This window comes from Cyanistes caeruleus, chromosome 5 (assembly GCF_971803275.1).
Source record: "Cyanistes caeruleus chromosome 5, bCyaCae1.hap1.1, whole genome shotgun sequence".
Taxonomy (NCBI): domain Eukaryota; kingdom Metazoa; phylum Chordata; class Aves; order Passeriformes; family Paridae; genus Cyanistes; species Cyanistes caeruleus.
Genome location: NC_141705.1, coordinates 29,538,179 through 29,557,749, shown reverse-complemented (window position 1 = coordinate 29,557,749; position 19,571 = coordinate 29,538,179). Strand labels below are relative to the sequence as shown.

At 38.4% G+C, this 19,571-nt stretch overlaps 2 protein-coding genes across 16 annotated transcripts in view; one reads left to right on the top strand and one right to left on the bottom strand.

Annotated features, from left to right (window-relative positions):
- Positions 1–16,512, bottom strand: part of LOC111927993 (uncharacterized) — a 30,535-nt gene extending 14,023 nt beyond the window's left edge. The window contains exons 1-7 of one of the 12 annotated variants that reach the window (XM_086888801.1): positions 16,242–16,512; positions 15,007–15,079; positions 12,927–13,011; positions 11,115–11,233; positions 7,729–7,929; positions 7,428–7,639; positions 4,362–6,354 (exon numbers count right to left, since the gene is read on the bottom strand). In XM_086888801.1, the coding sequence (XP_086744927.1) occupies positions 15,065–15,079; positions 16,242–16,466 (240 nt within the window). In that variant the 5' untranslated portion in view covers positions 16,467–16,512 and the 3' untranslated portion in view covers positions 4,362–6,354; positions 7,428–7,639; positions 7,729–7,929; ... (1 more) ...; positions 12,927–13,011; positions 15,007–15,064. Of the gene's footprint in view, positions 1–4,361; positions 6,355–7,427; positions 7,640–7,728; positions 7,930–11,002; positions 11,273–12,926; positions 13,012–14,235; positions 15,080–15,900 lie in introns of those variants that run through there. The other 11 variants (XM_086888800.1, XM_086888803.1, XR_015286794.1 and 8 more) reach the window with 11 other exon arrangements.
- MTMR7 (myotubularin related protein 7) overlaps positions 16,408–19,571 on the top strand; it is a 42,040-nt gene continuing 38,876 nt past the window's right edge. For 2 of the 4 annotated variants that reach the window (XM_023925145.2, XM_023925142.2), the window contains exon 1: positions 16,601–16,698. In XM_023925145.2, the coding sequence (XP_023780913.2) occupies positions 16,675–16,698 (24 nt within the window). In that variant the 5' untranslated portion in view covers positions 16,601–16,674. Of the gene's footprint in view, positions 16,699–19,571 lie in introns of all 4 variants that reach the window. The other 2 variants (XM_086888774.1, XM_023925146.2) reach the window with 2 other exon arrangements.

Below are 19,571 nucleotides of genomic sequence, written 5' to 3'. Positions count from 1 at the left end.
CTTTTCTTTAGAAAAGAAATCTTTCTTTGGCTATGTAGAGTCAAAAATGAATTATTGCTTTTGCCTGGTAGGAAAAAAGTTCTAGGGGGACTTGATCCTCAGCTGCCCAAAGCAGGCTTGCCATTTGAGACTCTAAGGGGGTGTACCAAGGGGAGTGTAAGGGGGAGTGGCAGGAGAGGTGCAATCATCTCCTGTTTTCCAGGGAACAGCACTGAGGTAACTAATAACTACCTCCAGCAATATATGGCAAGTCTCGCGCATTGAGCAACTGAGGCCATGTCAATGAAACATCCAAAAGTAGAAGGGATGCATGCCAAGAACTTGCCTAGCCTCATCAGAAAACATACTTTTTGTTTCATTTTTCAGCAGGTTGCTCATGTATTAACCACTGCTTGACAGACTGTTCACAGGCTCAACATAGTCTCTTCTGGGATCAGAATTTGATTAAGTACTTAGGGTCTGATTAGCCATAATGAATCACATGAGTGGCCTCAGTAAGGTAGTATTAGGTGACCTGCTGAAGCTGAACCAGCAGCATGAGTTTTGGCCCATTTAGGGAAAAAAAGAAATGTGCCTTATGGGATTGTGAAGGTTGGCTTCTTTTCATCTCTTCTACTTTTCCACATGACCTGTGCATTGAATTGACACCTTCATTTGTCTGAGAGAAGTTAAGGAGGTAATCTCTTAAATTAAGTTGGGGTAGTGATTTTGGTTTTTTACTTTTTCTAAGGCATGAAATAGCTGCAAGTTTTTCAATCTGATCTATGCAGAGCTGCTAGTCAAATTCAGAAATTGAATGCACTACTTATGCATTTATGCATCACATGCATTACTCAGTGGGGTTCTGCACAAAATTGGCATCTGCTGATGCAAGTTTGTCTGGTATGGGGAGCAGCAGAAAGAGAACTACAATGTGTTGCAGCAGAATTGAAATGCTAAAGCTTAAACTGGAACTAAATATGGTCCTGTAAAAGTGGTGCCATTGGGCACTGTTACTGTCATCAGTTCTGCAAGCTCAGAATAACTTCTGAACCATAAACTTTTCTTTCCCAACATCAACAGAACCCGTAGACTGTATGACTTAATATCCTCAAGACACTCATCTGTCTTGAGGAGTCCAAACTTTCAGTTTAGAGGGAAGAAAGTACCTTGCCTTTGATTTATAAAGAAAGCTTGAATAACCAAATATGAATGCTGTTTCATTGAGCTTTGGAGATTCCTGAAAAAAAAAGTTTGCACTTGAGAACAAACATCTGTGTAAATCTGTGTTTGTACATTTCTGTGTGAAGGATGCTAAGGTTATCTTTTAACAAGTTTTTGTTATGGATTCTGGTAACTATTTATATAGAGCTTTCTGTCTCTGCTGTTGTATTTTTCCTGACATGTGAACTTGGTTCTCCAAAAGTCTGGAGGCACTTTAACACTCCATGCCAATTGTACACTGTAGACACATCATGAGAAACATGAGCTGCTCTACACGTTTCAGTCAAATAGTTAATTTTAATGCCAGAGGCACTTCTATATCAGTGACACTGGTCTTTAATTAATTAACAATCTATTACTTTGATGTTCACCATACGTTTTTATTTCAGTTCAGCAGTTTTGCACTCTATCCTTGAGCTCCAACCTCCAGCTCTCCAAAATCAGTTTCTGTGGTTCAGCGTGTCTCTACTGCTCAGAAAACTGACCAGTTTTTTTTAAAAAAATCACTTTTGAGAATAAAGTAATACTTTTAACCAGCTTTCCCAGGAAAATTTCACTGACCTTTGGGTTGCTGTGTAGTCCCTCAAACAGCTATCCTTCCCCTTCTCTGTGGCCAAAGATGTAAAAGAACTTCCCACAGGAAAAGGGTGGGAGAGAGCAGCCAGATGTGAAAGATTTAAACAGCCCTTCTGCCCTTGGAAATGAAGGAGTATAAATATATACTGACACATTGTTCAGTTCTGCCTAGCATGGTGGGAAGTTCTCTGAATCATTCAGTCCTAGTTATACCACTGGGGAAACCATAATGTCAGCACACTCTGCTCCATCTTTTCATAACAACAGTATTCATTAATTACTGAAATATTCCCTGAGTAAAATAAGGTTTACAACTGGGGCTTGCAATTGACTACAGAGATGCCACAGATTCTATGACTAGGTACATTGCATAAGTCTTTACTCATCTGTGTTTTGATGTATATACTTTATAACTAAGTGTACGTTATGCATATATGTATTCTGAAGCTGATTAAAATGACATGTTTCTAGCTTTTTGATGACATGAAGCTAAACTTTTAAGTGACAAGGAAGAATGCAAAATTTTGGATATTGCACACAATTCTTCTCCATGATTTAGAACATTCGCTCTTCAGTTTTTTTCTTCAAAGAAAAATAGATAAATTCCTACAACTGCCACTGGATTTTGCATTTGACCTTTTTGTTCACTTTTTCTTCTGAGCAATGCAATAGGAGGCACCAACAAAATGGTTGTATTGTTCCACTCCTGCAGTTTCTGTTCATCAGTAAGAAATGATATGATCACTGAAAATGCATCCTGCAAAATTCTTTGAACCCAGCAGAGGATTCTAGGGTATTAAATCTAGAGTATTATTCATATGATGGATTGGTATCCACCACCTTTTTTGTACAATGCTATTCATTTTCTTGAATAAAAAGTATGAGTCAAGCAGTATTATTATTCTCTTCTTTTGATACCTGAAATGTGCTGAGCTTGACTGAGCAACAAGTGACAGAAGACTGTTTTTCTCATGACATCAATAATTATATTTTATCCCCTCTAGCCACCCACATATGCACCTGAGTCCTGCCTGTAGCCACTTATGCAGGAGGAGTAAACAATCTACTGTGCAGAAGGCAGTGAATCATGACTTTAAATATGAAGGAGTATTTGCATCATACATTTCTATGTTTCTAAGTTTGCATTATAATTTCTTATTATTTGGCTGACCTTTAAATTTGCTAAAATGTTGATGTACAAGATATAGTAAGCTTACTAAATACATGGAAACTGCAAAGAAAAATCTTGTCAACAAACTGCAAGCTGTCACAAGACAATTGCCCTCAAATCCTGCTTTGAGATATATATATATATATATCTATATATCTATATATATCTATCTATCTATATATATATAATACTGAAATCTGCAGTGCAAACCCTCAAAAATGTTTTTATCACTGTAAATATAAGAGTGGTAGGAGATATGATTACAGCATATATTTAAAAGGCTAAGTTTTGGGAAGAGAGAGGAATTGTTTAGGTTGGCAAAAGAAGATGTTGGCAAAAGATGTTGGCACAAGCCAGTGAATGCATTTGGCTGAGATATATGAGTCAGTATCTAAATTTTTGTAGCAGTGATGAGGGGAAATAAAGTAACTGATCTCAAAATGGAACTGGCTGATTTATGAAGATCATATAAGGGAGTAGTTCACAATATCTTTATGATATCCAGAACATCCCCTTCAGTCCTCTGTCTTTCTGAAAGGGTGGATGTATTTTAATCACTAAAGTAGTTTTGGAGAGCACTGTCTCTGTTTGTTACATTGCCCAGGAAACATTAGACCTAAGTACAATGATTTAGAGACAGTTTTTGGTTTTGTTTTTTATGTATGCTTTTTATAAGAATGACCACTCATGGGTTTGATTTATTTCCCAATTAAAAAGAGTGCAGGAAAACAGAGGTTGTCTTGGTGTGCCCCAAAGAAGCAAGATATCTGACACAGAGCTGAACTCAACTCATTACAATACTGTAACTATGAGGTTTGACAGGTTTGCTCTAAATGCTTTGTAAGACATAGAAATTAACACTCTGCAAGTGCCTGTTGGACACAGACTGTACTGGTCTAAAAGCAGTTCTTTGCAGGGTAATTTGTTCATCACTGCTCATTGTCAGAAGTAATATAGAACATGACCTGGTATTGAAGACCTTCCAGCCCCAAGTTTTGTGGTATCCAAGTTTGATTAGAAATAGCAGATTTCTAGAGCTAAAACTAATGGCAATGGCTATGGTGCAGTTTGTAGTCTTGTAGCTATTATGGTTCACATAATAAATGTCTGTGAATGTAAAGGTCAGAAAAGGTACAGCTCTCTTCTTGCAACTTATGACTTAGTCTTTTCCTAAGAAATTCTGAATTAAGCAAATTTCACACAACTGAGAATCTGTGTTCAAGATAAGTGCTTCAGGCTACATGCTAAAACAGAATGACTCATCATAACCAGAGTCATATAAGCAGTTTTTTGGTCACTGAAGTACAAAAGTTCTGAGTTATCTCTCTAGAAGGGAATTTCAGAGCCTCACTGCTCTGATGTTAGGAGATATTCCTGTTTCATCCTCAGGTGAATCCATAGACAATTTATATTTTTATTCTTTTTCAGAGTTTTAGTACTATCCTCTAGTTGGAATAACCTTCCCTTTCCCTCTCCTTCCCAAATATGTTTTTGGGAAGTTTCCGTATTTTCGCTGATTTCATTTTGCCAGGCTCAATAAGCAAAAAGTTTTCAGTCTTCTCTTGTGTAGTAGGTTCTTCATATCCCTGATCAAGCTAGTTGCCTTTTCTTACACCCATTCAAAGTTAGTTCCTATTTCTTGAATATGGATGTAAAAAATTGTAGACTCTTTCATATAGGAGCTTACCAGGTCTTCTACACTGGCTGCAGGACACTAATACTTCCTGTATTTCTATATGGCATTCAAACCAGGGTTGTGCTGGCTTTTTTTGTGTCTGAACTACAGCTTCAGATAGTTGATTTAATCTTTTTATATGCAATTTCAGATTTTCAGAAAAAAATTCATATATTTTAAACAGCTGGCTCATGGAATTAGGAAAATGAAAGGTGATTAAGTCTTTTATTCAAGAAGGAGAACCTTGCAACAAAGGGATAGTTCAGACAAGATTTCTTAATAGGAGAAATTGTGAGTCCATGCTAAAACAATCAAAGAAGAGTCAAACTGCTAATACTGAAACTTCAATATGATAGAGCTTCAGGCATTTAGTAAGGAAACATTACAGAAAGGCCAGCTAGAGGAAAATGAAAAAGGAACACAGTTTCATAATGAAACCATTACATTTTTACTCTGGCACCACACAAGTGAAAGGGAAACTAGCCGCACTAGAAAGAAAAAATTGCATATTGCTTGGTTTACTAAAGTAACTGGGTTCAAGAAGAGGGATCTTGGATTTCTCCCACACCATCTTGTGCCAGATTCCCTGGTCTCTAGTAAAAGTTGTGCTGACATTGCAGTGTGTTGTTTAGGTGAGGCTCTCGCTTTCTCTTTGCAGCAGCCAAAAACTTCTGGAAACTTTCTCTCTCAATCTCTATCTCTCTCTCTCTTTCTCTCTCTCTCTCTCTCTCTCTCTCTCTCCCTCTCTCTCTCTCTCTCTTTCCCTCTCTCTTTCCCTCTCTCTTTCCCTCTCTCTTCACTCCATCCCCTTTCCCTTAATCCCATTGTCATATTCATTGTCTTGAGATGTTGGTAAGGAAAATTGACTGCGTTTGAAAATCAGACAAGGTATAGTTCCTGACTATTACACTTTTTATAAATTCTCCAGTTTTATGGGAAAAATAAGCCATAAGAGTAGACAGAAATTTGCCAGAAAATCAAGAATGCTGAAAAATGGAGTAGAATAAAAAACGAACAAGAAATTCAGGTTTTCTGTATTGCTAGGCACATTTCCAACACATCAGTCTGCTCAGTGCGGACTTTCCCATGCCCAGTATAGAAGCCAGAAGTGTTACTGCACATTAATAGTTAGCCTCTACAAGCTGTGTCAATCTTCTTGTCCATAGGGACAGATGATCACATATGGGAGTGGGGGTGGATCTGGCAGTGCAATGTGGGAGCCAGCTCCTCTCAGAGAAATCAGAAAGTGGTGAAGGTCATCCACAAGTGTCTGAGCACTATCACTGTCACTTCAGCTTGCATGAGCAGCTTCCCACTGAATTTGATGCTGAGCCTTGCCCAGTTTGTTATCAGAATACTTTGACAGGACTGTGATTCAGCAGTGTCAGAGAGCTGGATTGATGTTACTCCTCTTTTATGCTACATGTAACACTCACACTGTAGAACTGCAGGCTTCTAACTTCGCTAGTTTTCCTTTCTTGTCTTTCAGAGCAGCAATCAAAGCAGCAATGTAGTGTAGATGCACTGAATGGTTCCCTCCAGCCGTCAGTGAGCACCTGTGGAGTTTTCCAAATCAGCTCCAGAATTTCTGGGCCTAAAGTGGGTTCACATGTACTGTGTCATGGATGGATTTGCTGCAAGTTAGTTGTTTTTTTCCCCTCCTTTTCAAAAATGAGAGAGCATCGGTGTGACAACAGAAGCAAAAGAGTTCTGCTGATTCCTTCACCCCCTACATCACAAGGATATAATGAGAGGTTAGCTCACTGTTGTTCCAACTCAAGTCAGGCAACAACTAAAGAATGAGGTTCAGACACTGAGCGCTTGCTGTAAGAGGTATTTGTGTTAAACCTGATAGTAAAAAGGTGCAATACTGAAGGTGCCAACCCAGAAATTCTATTCATTGAATAGATGTACTAACTGGAAACCTCTGAAAGAAAAGAAGTGCCTTTTATTCAGGTTTCAATTTTGTAAGGTATTGAACAACCCCTGAGAAGATTTTTTGGGATGTCCTGCACAGGGTCAGGTATTGGATTTGATGATCCTCTTGGGTCCCTTCCAACTCAGCATATTCTATGATTCTGTGATTCTCTAATGACTTTAATCCTCTCAATTAAAGCTCCTTGAGTTTGAGTGAGTTCAGTGTATTGCAGAGTTAGATTCCTAATCAAGAAACAAAATCCTCCATTAAAAGGGAAAGAGTAGTTCAGAGTGAAGGAGGATGGGGATTGTTCAGAGATGTGAAGACTTGCAGCTGTCTTAGACAATGTGTCATCCACCAGAATAACAAAAACATATTTTCTATTCTTAAGTGCTACTTATGTGGGGTTTTTTGGTGTTTGGTTTTTTGGGTTTTTGCTGGATTTTTTTGTTTGTTTGTTTGTGGTTTTTTTCTTTTAATTCAGCTTGAAAGAGACTTTGGTGTACTTCCTCCCAGCAATACTCTGATACATTTGTTATGTTTTTTTAAACCAGTTTTCATTTTAAACACTAGGAATGTCTTGATTTACACAGATCAGAAAAACTCATGCTATTGCCAGTAAGAACAAGCATATGACAATTCCTTGGACTTAAACAGCTTTGCTAAATGGAAATTAAAAACAAAAACAACAACAAAAACAACAAGAAAACCAAAAGGAAAACCTCAGAGTATTCACATACAAAATGATGAAATAAATACAGTTTTGTATTTCTTTTGATACTAACTGGTTATGTCTATTGCCTTTTCTATCCTTTGAGTAATGTGGCACTCTAAATTCTCAGTAAAAATATCAGAATAATTGCCAAGTTCCAACAAATACCTACCATTGAAATCTGTTGAAAAACCTGTGAGTAGAAATTTTGATTCAATTCAATGTTGTGAAATCATCTTCTGGAATGGAATCCTGGACCAGCTTGATGGGAGTTTCACAGCAGGAGGGTACACTGCCATTGTCTTTATGGTATTTAAAATATCTGCTCCAAGATCTACAGTGACCAAGGTGATGCAAAGCCGTAGTGTGCTTTTAAGAAGAGACCTGTGGATGAAATAATGAGAAGCACTGTCTGCTATGTCACATCCTGGAGTAGGAAAGCTGTTTGTCTCCTTGCTTAGTTTTGCTCTTACCTCTGGAACAATGCAGTTTAGTAGGTTGACTTTCATACAGTAATTTTTGAAGCAAGGCTTGCCATGGGCAGTATGTTTTACATGTACCTATGTGGACATTTTATTGCATGCAATGCTACTTCAGCATATCTTTTCCTGAAGGCTTCCAGTGCTCCTGCCTTTGCTGACTGTTAGTTGTTGCAGCTTGGCTCCTCTGTTCACCTGGTGAAGAGGGAGAGGTCATACTTTTTAAGTGCAGAGGGTTATTGGCTAAAAAAACCAGTTAATCCTGCTATTTGTTTCTAGTTAATAATACAAAAACCATTTAGGAAATGAAGAACCTGACTACAGAACTTCTGAGTACCCATTAAGCTGTCTAGATGACAGCCAGAATTCCTAATCCCTTCAATAGGTATCAACAAAGAGTGTAACAAAGAAAAGCACCCACAAAAGGATTTCTCAAAAGTATGAAAAAACTCCAGCCTTCTAGTCTGTAATTCATATTGCAATTTACTTTCTCATATAAATACTAATGTATTAAATCATAGGGCAAATTGATCATCAATTGATGAATTGTTAATATAATGAATGCTAGAAAAATGAGTTTATGATGGAGTTAGTGTGGACTGTGAAATTTTATTTCCTAGAAATAGTGTAGCATGGAGGTTATTATGATTTATGCCTACAGTTACTGCCATATCAAAATCTAACTAAGGTCACTGCTATGAGGGAGACACGTGATTTACCAACAGGAAAATTACACAAGGTTCTAAATTACACAGACCTTGGATTTCTGCACTTCTAAATCCACATCACATATTTCTATTTAAATAAGCCCTCAAGGGCTTTGTTTGACTGGTTGTTTGTTTAAGTGCAAAACATACCAATGTAATGTGTTTACTAATATAAAATATGGAAAGAGATTAAGGCAATAAAAATTAAGACTATGTAGTTTCATTTAGGCATCTGTTTTCATCTCCTCCATTAATCTTCCCTGTCAGTTACCAAAAATTATGTTTTGATGATTATGTTGAACAACAAAAATCACAGTAGCATATTGTCCTTCAAGGTAAAAATGTATTTTGGTGTACAGCCTAGTGAAAACATCACCTCTTTCCTCCAAAAGTGTGCTTCTGCTTGAAAAGTTTAATCAATTCAAGTCTCAGGCAAATGAGAGTGGAGGACTCCCTTATCTTTCTTAACTTTACAAATCTTTTAGTCATGCTAAAAATGTTAACTTGTGAATACAGACCTTTGATATTTTTAAAGATACACTTCAAATAAATGTTTAACCGTAGGATATTTGGAGAGGTTTTTTTGAAAGTAAATTTTTTGAGGTTTGTGTCTTTTATAAATTCCATGTACCAGAAATATTTTTTACTGTCTCTGTGTTTCTCTCATGCAGGCATATTTCTTTTTCCCATTTCTGCATTATAATGAGAAGATAAAGAAAAGCCAAACAAATAAAACAACTATATTTTTCAACAACTGCAGATTTAAAGATAAACATTTAAAAATTCACTGGAATATGAAGCAAATGAATTGACTCCTTTGAGTTTGGAAATATTCCAATAAAGGGCTTGTCCAACAAACAATAGAAACCTTGACAAGAAAAAATAACACCAAAAGCCAAAACATCTAAAAGAAATAAAGTTATCTTGAATCCCAGTATTTTCTTGAATGATTCTACAAATGCTGAACTTCCCTCTTGCAAAACACAGCAGTAAGATTAAGACTTCAAATAATTCAATTAATATAAAAAATTTATAAGATAATTGAGTTAAAGGTACTAGCTAGGCTGAGACATTTGGAAATTTAGAGAAATTGTTCTCTGAAATTTATTTTCCATGTACCAATATGTGATAAATACTACAGACACTTCTGAAGTGCAGCTTCTGTGAAACAGAAGGCAGGGAATCTGTTCCTTGAACACCAGTCCACAAGTACTTCTACCTTGTCAGTCTGGCAATTTTTTTTCTCTTTCTTCCCCTCTCTTCTTTTGCCCATCAGATGTAGTCAGAGACAGTGAAACTAAATCCACCTCAGACTTACTTGGAACTGCTGGGAGGAAATTTTTGTAGTTGAGCACTCCTTGACAGTGTAGAAACATGAATTGCCAAGTGCAATTCTCTCTCTCCCTCTGAAACAATACCAAAATTTTCCAGGAGCACTGTGTTCTCAGGAATGCCCTGAGATGCCCTCAATCCTTATGAGAACCACCAAAGAGTGTGCTAAAAAACTTAAGTTTTGCATGCCAGAGAGCAGCCACTTCAGGATTTCACCCTAATCATTACTGTTCATTCTCAGCAAGAAAGAAGATGCCTATGAGACACAGAAGATCCTGGCTTTACAGAGACAAAATATTTTCTGTCTCTGAGGACACCATGGGGGATTCCAACCAAAGCTCAGGCTTCTGTAGGACTTGAAAGGACAAGAGTCAGGAGCATTCTAACTCAGTGATGTATAAAGTGCATGAGGCAGGTGGCTAGTGAGCACAGACACGAGCTCTGCCCTGTGTGGGCAGCAATACATGGAACAGCTTGAGACATTAGGATGTGAATGGTTCCCGTGATACTAGTACGGATGTAGATCATTGTAGATGATTGGAGCATTGGAGATGTCAGCTGGCAAGTGACAACCCAGTTCAGTGGCTCATGTTGTGGCACGCAGCAAAAAACACAGTGTAGACATGTGCTTTATGAGTTGACTACAGCCATTAAGTTAGTTAACTGTTAACTAATTGGCTTTTACAACTGTTGACTCAAAGTGGGCAGTTTTGTAAAACCATGTCCAGAACTATCTGAAGTTAATGGTACATCTCATCTCACAGATATTTTTTCCTAGACATTGCATCCTTTCCACTCAGATGAGGACCATTCAACCATAATAATTCATGCACCCTGTGACCACTGAGCAAAAGTATTTTTTAGTAATACTCTGGACATTCCAGTCTGGGAACAGATTACATCAAACGCTGTCTTCTCATGGAAATAATTGACAGAGATAAAGAACATGAATTTAATACTACACAGGGTGAGAAAATTTCAAGAGTTAGAGAAAACAAATTTCCTGAGCTTCAGAGCTTTCAGCCCAGGAATGCCAGAAGCAGTTCGAACTTTCTTCAGAACCCACCCCAAAATTTAACTTTTTCCCTAAACCAGCAGTAACAGAACCTGAAAAATACTGACTAGGTGAAACAAAGTGAATTCAAGTATAAAAATGGGCAAGTTTTGTAAAAGAACTTAATCAGCTATTTCTCAAAAACTAAATTGCTTGTCAGTATCTTAAAGAGTACCTTGTATTCTGAACCTCTTTACCACAGAGGTTTAGTGATACTTCACTGACAGCTTCCACAGTGTCAGTTTATTTCCATAATCCTATGGTAGAAAAGGGGCCAAGGCAATCACCTGAAATTCAGAGGGATTTCAGGAAGCACAAGGCAGCCAAAACTGATTCTGGCCACTTATTGCGATGGCTGTGATGGCTTGTCAGTCAGGTGGTAGGAACCACATCAGTTCCAGTTGTTCTGCAGAGACATTTGAAAAACTGTGTTTGGCTTCAGCACCTTACAAAAAAAAAAAAAAAAAAAAAAAAAGAAGCCTAATCTTTTTAGAGGCAGAGAGACAGAGAGATTTATCAACAAATTATCTCAAACATAAACTTTCATGTGGTATGAATTTGAAGCATGAAACAGCATTTCAGTATTTCAGTGAGGGTTTATTATATATTTTTGGGAAACAACTGTCCTTTTTTAAAATTTCACTTAATACAGCATTGTAGTTTCTGTAAAATTTGGAGTAATCAAATCAATTTACAACTATTACACACTCACGCATAATCATGACTATAAAAGCCACAATTGCTTCACTGAATTCTGATCATCATGGGTCAATGGGAAGCTTCAAGATAAACTCTTCAGTATTTTAAACACACCTTTAGCTAATTCTTATACAAAGGTGGGGGAATACATTTCCTTTGTTATCCACTTTTTCTTTCTTCTCTAATCTTTTTTCCCTAAACCCAAATATACCATGTCCATATCTTATTCTTCATGTTGGTAGAAATGCTCTAGGCAGATCATTAATATGGTCCCATAAGTTAAGAAAATTTTCTTTGTGAAAATGTTGGAAGCTTCCTTGCTACCATGATGTTATTTTTCATTAAACAATACTGCTTCAGACTACACACAGTTGCAGTCTGCTTTGAAATCTGTATCTTTATTTCCTCTTGAGTTGTTGCTGAGCCTCTGACTGAATGTTTCAATGGAAATGGTCTAACGTAAAGGTGTTTTTAGCAATATATATCTTCTTTAAAAATATATCTTTATTCTTTAATTATTTATTCTTTATTATTTAATTTAAGGGAGTATTTCCTGTCTAAGATTTGGGACAGGCCAGTGTAAAGGTAGTTAGCGTATGACAGATTCTAGTTTGGAGGCAAGCCTCTACACAGTGTTTCACCACTTCAAGAGTGTAGAAGCTTTATATCACCTTGTAGAAGAGGCTGTTTCTCAATTGGATATACTGAGAAGCACTTCTCTCCTTTTTGTCCCTACAATCTTTGTTGTAAGGACTGACTGACCCCTTCCTGTAAGTGCTAAGCTGTCCTTTAACCGCTGTGTGTGGTATGACAAATACCAGCTCCAGGACATCACAACCAACCTTCCCACACTGCATCTCCTGCTGGTTGTGCCGATATGCTTTGCTATGAAAAATGCAGCACTTCAGAGCAACAGAATTGAGTTTCATAATCTTGCTGAAATGCTCTTATTTAATCAACAGTTATCACTTTGGCATAATCATACCTGTTTCTTCAATTTGTGAAATCCTCATGTAAGTAACTGGATGTATATCCTTAGTAATTCTAGAGTTTTTTCTATTTTATTTCTCTACTATGCATTTCTGGCCAGCTACCACAAACCTGGCCAGATGTCATGCATAATGTATCATATACCATGTATCACAACGTTATATGGTATGTGTTATATGATATAAATATCAGTTTGTTTATCTGCAGGATAGCACCAAAACCATTCCAATTTCCAGAGGTTGGCTGATATTTTTCCCTTCAAAAAATTTACTTTTATAACAATGTAACAGTGTTTTATAACAAGGCCAAATCAAAGTCTCTGAGACATTCTTGAAAGAAAAGTTAAAAGGTCAAACCTAGTAACAGCTAAGTTAAACAATAAAGTGGAAACTTCTTCTTTCATCCTTTACCTTGTCACATGCAGCTCCTGCTATATTAACTGGGGGTGAAGTCTGTGTGTCCAAGTTCATTTGCCAGGAGAAGGTTGAATGTCCCCTAAAAAGTTCATAAGTTATGAAACAAATATAAAGAGACACACTGTTTCTGAATCTATGGTACTTATTATCTCAGGTGTAAACATGTTCCAATACAATTAATCTTTATCATTTGACAAGTGGCATGAGAAACCCTGACAGGAGGAAATAACAAGAGCTAATCTTATGAAGAGCAGAGCAGCTGAGGGAGCTGGGGTTGTTTATTCTGGAGAAAAGGAAGCTCAGGAGGGACCTTATCACTCTCTACAACTACCTGAAAGGAAGTTGTGGCCACGTGAGGGTTGGTCTCTTCTCTCAGGCAGCAAGTGACAGGATGAGAGGAAATGGACTCAAGCTGTGCCAGAGAAGGTTTAGGCTGGATATTATGTTGAATGGTAACATGTCCAGGTTAATGGCTGGACTTAATTATCCTAGAGGTCTTTTCCAAGCTTAAAGATTCCATAATTCTAAGAAATTATAGGGGTGGGTTTTTTTCTTATGAAGGAGTTAAACCAGCAAAAAAGTACCATAAAATTGTGGAAGAAAAGAATTTTGAAAATACAAAGTAGTTACAAGTTACATGACACTCTTGTGTATTATTGGTGTAGATATATTATGTTTGAAAATGTATTAATATACTGTACTTTATGATAAAAAGTGGTACTGTTTCCCTTTTTCTACTATAAAAAGACTATTTTTCCATGTATCTTACTGGATATTTTCATTAGAAGAAAACTGATAAGAAAGTCAGTTGGCTTTGATATATTCCTATTTGGTTTGTGTGTAATTTTCAGCAAATAATGTTCAAAGACCTGTGTGATGAATTGCATGAGGAATTTGGACTGATGCCCAAAAAACACTTTTTGCCATCAGTGGGTCCAAAAGCGTTTCCTTGGTGAAGTGTCAAGCTGTTTGTTTTTTAAGTTCCATTCCTTATCCACAAACCCAGGGCAGCACTCAAACCAGTGCTGTTTGCCTTTAGCCCACAGTAACATGGGCTGAACCCAATCTCCACATCTTCATCCCATATACCAGACCCTAGCTGGAGGATTCTGTCACCTTGGCTATAGCTGTCCCAGCAACAAAGCTGTTAAACCACCAGTTTTCAGTTATTTTCTTCCCTACATGTCAGTATTTAAATTATGTCTGCAAATCTGTAGACTAAACTTTAAAATAAGTATTAGGAGTACCTAAATGTATTCTTTGATTTTGTATTAAATTAAAATGCCGCCCACAGAAAACTAACCTTAAACAAGTAAGATATAATTGGAAAACGTATAAATCCACAAAGCCTTCCACATCTAACATGACGGTTCAAATCCAGGCCAGGTAGGTAGTATGCAAAATGTGTGACTATTCAGGTGACTCCACTGAATATAACAGAGATGTTTACATTTTGGAAGTGAAATGTGCTTTCAGGTTTTAATGGATTATGCTGAATGCTGATTCTGTTACTTATGGATATATAAAATAATTACGCTCATATGATTCTTGTCCTCAGTGACCAGCCTTCTTCACGGGAAATAAATTAAGAACTTCCTTGGAAGTTTCAGTAGATAGGTCAAAACCGATGTAGGCATGGCAGTTTGGTTTTCCTGTGCCTACATCTTGGTTGAGCCATCCTGCTTCATCCTCCTTTACAGAAGATTTAATTTCCAGACTATTGAGGTATTGAGGCAGCAGTTTCCATGAGCATGAAATGCAAATGAAAAATGTAAAAGAATTTTTAGAAGGCTGTGCTTACAGAAGCTTTCCATTACAATTGCATTAGATTTCATGTTTATATTATTTTATCAGCCTAAGACAAGCCAAAGTCTTTGTCAGGATGTTGAGCAACTGATTGCTACATGAACAGCAATGCTTCAGTTTTGCAGCTACTGATGGATGTGAAGCACAGTTGAAGTGCATTGTTGCTTCTATCTGAAAGTTTTCCTGACATTTGGACTTGAACTTAACTGATGAATCACAGGATGTATCAGAGTAAAAGCATCTCTGGGGACTGAAAGCATAAATGTACTTTCATCCAACTTTACTCATTGGTGGTAATGCCAAAAGATGGTAATACATGCAGTGAATCACATCAGCCGTAACTACAAAGGAAACATATTCCATAGTTGGTTAATTCTTAATTGATTCTGATGTTCTGGACTAAAATAGAGAATAAAAATATGCCATTGATCAGGAGCCTCATGAAGTTCACACTTTATGTGCATTTATAGGTGCTATCTGAACAGCAGCTGAACTATGAGAGAAAAGTGGGCAGAAATGGGTCAAAATGGGAGTGGCAAGCAGAATGGTCAGATCCAGGGGTGACTTATTTTCTACTCATGATAGTACAGCTCCTGTTTCCTCTAACCTAAGAGCTGATGTAAAAAAAAAAATCTCTTGATGCCCTGCAGTTTTGTGGGTGTGAAATGGAGGAAAAACCCCCATCTAGCCATTCACTATCAAGAAAATGGCAGGATTGGAGAAATTTTGGAACCAGTGCAGCTGCACCCATTGTTCCCTTTCCCCTGGGGTAAAATACATTTCTGTTTTTGGTAATGCCATGTTATTTTCAACCCATATTTTATCTTTCATAAAACAATTTAAGCTTGCTCTCTTCTCTGCAGGCAAGAAGAGGATATGCAGAGAGCTTCATTGCTCTGGAGCAGAGTGTTCTTGCTGTGGCCTTTGTGGGGCTTGTTTGACAGGTCTCCACATTTATTTCTATGCCTCCATGAGGTTAGTCCCTACTTGTGAAGAATTGCTGGAATACCTTGATCAATACAGAATACCTGGGCATTTTATATTTACGGTGTATCTGAAACAATATAAAAGCACCTCTAGTCATTTGCACATTGGTATCAACACTGAGACGTTTCTCTTTTTGCTCTGAATATGACAGCAATTCAAAGATGCTTAGAGATACCTGTTTATCTTCACACTGGTAAACTGGGAAAACCATCTCAGTGTCATTTCTTTTTGCTCCAAGAGGAAACACATCTCTGGCAATGGGTAAGGCAAGAGATAGGAAAAGGAATTTCTGGCATAAGGCTGAAAACTGTGTATCACAGGAAACACTCCCTTGTGCAAATCTGAGGATGCAGCAAAGTCGTGAATTACAGACACGCAGAGCTTAAGATAAACGAAATACAGTGCTTCGGTTGCAGTAAGTGCAGCTTCTGTCTTTGAGCTACTGTACATGCTGGGCTAGGAACAAACAAAATGGGGGGAGGCGATCTCAGACAGAGCTCGCTTTATGTTTCCCACCTGCTCTCCCCGGACAGAAAGGGCAGAGCGATGGAGTGCTCGGTAAGACAGCGGGCCGTGCGGGCTGTGCCTCGGTGCCCGCGGGCGGAGGTTGCTGTGGCGGTGGCGGTGGCGGTGGCAGGCCAGGCCAGGCCGGGCCGGGCCGGGCCGGGCGCGGAGCATGCCCGCCGCCGGGGCGGCATGGAGCTGCCGGGGAGGTGGAGCCAGCCGCTGACCTGCCGGCATCGCCCCTCGGGCGCATCATCTGCCGGCGATCAACCCTCCCTTCTTCCTTCCCATCCGCGCCGGAAAACGCAAGGAAAACACAGAATGAAAATATATTATTATTAAAAAAAAAAAAAAAAAATTCTCTTTAGCAGCAGGGCCGGAGGAAGCGGCAGAGAGGCCAGGTGCGCAGGGCTGTGCATGAGGAGCTCGGCCGGGCGCTGCCGCCATGGAGCACATCCGGATGCCCAAGGTGGGTCCCGCATCCCTCGGCCCCTCCTGCTCCAGCCCAAAGGAGCCCCGCAGCGCAGCCCCGCGGGCCTCTGCGGCCTTCCAGCCGGTGCTGCGGGCTGGCTCCCGGCCGGCTCGCCGCGATAGCTGCCCAACAGGCCGAGAGGTGGGCGCGCTGCTCTGCGGTGCGGGCCTGTGGGGCTCCTCATGGAGCCCCCCTGTTCACGCGGGCACTGTCCCTGGGCTGCAGCTACCGAAAGGTTAGCAGGTGTTACCTGCTTTTCCCACGCCTTTGGGTTGCCCCAAGATTTCAGACTCGGTGGTGAATTGATTTCGTGATTCTACGCATATGTTTGATCTTTAGCCGAAGTAATCCTTTTTTTTTTTTTTTTTTAACAGCTTTCTAAGCACTAGGCCTGTATTTGTTAACAAAATTGCCACCTTGCTCTAAAACAAAGATACAGTTTTAACATGTAAAAGGTTTAGATTAAAAGAGATAACAAAAAAGTGAACCAGAGCAATATTTAATTGAGTTAATTTTAGTTAATTTGAAATGGGGTGGGATATATTTTCATAAGTATGTATTTATTTATTAAATAACCCATCCCCCTGAAACTGAGAATTTATTCGTATTTATTATCACTATTTAATATGATGGCATGATTTTGATAATAGGGCCTTGTTATTTGTCTATCTTTTTTGACCTTTAGGTGTTAAGCTATAAATATATTAAGAAGATAGGCATTTATAACAACTGCCTTTCTTTTCATCTCGTTTAATGATCTGTTATCTGGCTTTTTGGGAAGGAAGAATTTCAGACTAGCATGACTGTATCCTTTTGCAGGTAGGGTACACTCAGTGGAAGTTGTCTGTACAGATGCTCCTGTCAATTCACTGAAGAATGCTGAAAGCATGAATGAGAAGAATGTTGAGAACAAATTAATAAGGGTAGAAAAATATCCAAGAAATAAATACTTGTATTTTCTGTGAATGGAAGACCCAGGCAAGTCCCTCTTGCAGGCAATGGAAGCTATCTGTTTTCTTTTCTACAACCAGGTCCTGAAAATATTACTCTGTGTATGTCAAACACATTTCTGTATCTGGTACTGTGAGAAGGCACTGTACCAAATGCCTCAGGTCACTGAAAATCTTAACTCAGTGTGAGGTGATTCTGCAGTCCTGGATCCTGGCAGTCTCTTACATTATAGCTATGCTAAAAGATATCTGATATAATAGAGCAGTTTAGAAGGTATGACTTAAAGGTACAAGGTACAAAAATCCTTTAAAATTTCCAACATAAATGTAGAAAATCAACGTAAGTCACTACTGAAATACTTAATCTCTCCAGTTACTCCTAAATACACTGAAAAATCTTTATCTGTAAATGTAGATACACCATGAAAGTGTATCTACAGCTACTTAATAGAATTGATACCTTTATTTTTTTTTTAACCTCTGCTTAAAATCAGTCACCAGAACTTGTTGGGTTTGTTTTTTCCTATTTTCACTGAATTTAGTTTTGATAATTTGGAACTGAACATTAAATGATTTCCAGTGCCTGTGATGTAAAAATAGGTAAGGGAAAGCTCACAGTATCATGTTAACACATAGTGCCTCTGGTGTCATATTTCCTGACTCCATAAAATCTTGTCCTGAGAGAAATTTGAGAAGTGACTGCCCTGCTCTGCAAAGGTATTAATCTCAGAATAATGACAAGTTCCTTGACTCACAAGCCCAGCCAAATGGAAAACCAAGATGAATCCCATTCTTAGCAAGTTAATAAACTTGGTAATATCTGAAAACAAAATTCTTGGCCCAGGTAAAAGCTTTACCTTCAAAAGGAAGTCCTTATTACATGACACCCATTAGGTCTCAGCAATTGTTTAATTTTAAGTGAAATATTACCGTAGTGATTTATGGTTCATAAACATTAAAATTTATCTGATAAAACATAACAGATGTTAAAAAAGTAGATGGTAATTCCATACCAGTTGGATCAGTAGTTCATTAAGATACCTACTCTGTGTCAGTGTGACAGAGGAGAGAGAGCAATTAGACCTGGCCATATTCTGCAGCTTCTCAGCATCTACAGTTGTATTAGGGTCCAGCTCTTCCTAGTTCCATTAGTCTCCATTTATGGACTTCTCTGTGTGAGTTAGCCAGAGCTTCTTATAGACAGGATGACATTCTGGCTCCACAGCCAGCATGGAAGCAAGTTGCAGAAGATTGTGGCTTTACAAAAATTACCTTCTTCCGTCTATTGGAAAGTCCTGAATAGCTTCCTTCAGTATTGCTTCCTTCTAGCTTCAAGGATTTGTTCAATAAAAATTCCAATTTCACCTTATCCATGCCTTCACAGGAAATCTTGATCGCAACCCACCAGATCCTGATAATTTCAGAGAAATGTCATTAATGATCGGTCTTTCCTGTGTCTAGTCCATTGTTCTTTAGCTATGTTTTAGGTTGTTTTTCCTGGAGTTATTCTACTATGTCTGTCTGTGTTGAAGTTCCTGTGGGTCTCTTTTGCCCACACACTCCTTTTGCAAGACTCTTTTGGAGTAGGATTTCCCACTGCAAAAGCCATTCTGGTGCTTTCCCAACAGACTGTGTGTGTCCACCTGCTAACACACTATTTGGTGTACTCACCAATATTGTTCTGTCATTGTACTCTTGGTAGGAAACAGGGTGCATCTGTGATGTATACCTGTGTGAACACAGTCACTATATTTCCACAAGGTAAGTGCCATCCTATGTATGAAGGCTGCAATTTAAGTTTGAGAGTTGGAAACCGTTCCTCATTGCTGAAAATAATTATATTTAACTCACACACCCTTTCACCCTTTTAAAAGTTAAAAATTAGTAAAACCAGTGACTGACATGAGTTTGGATTGAGCA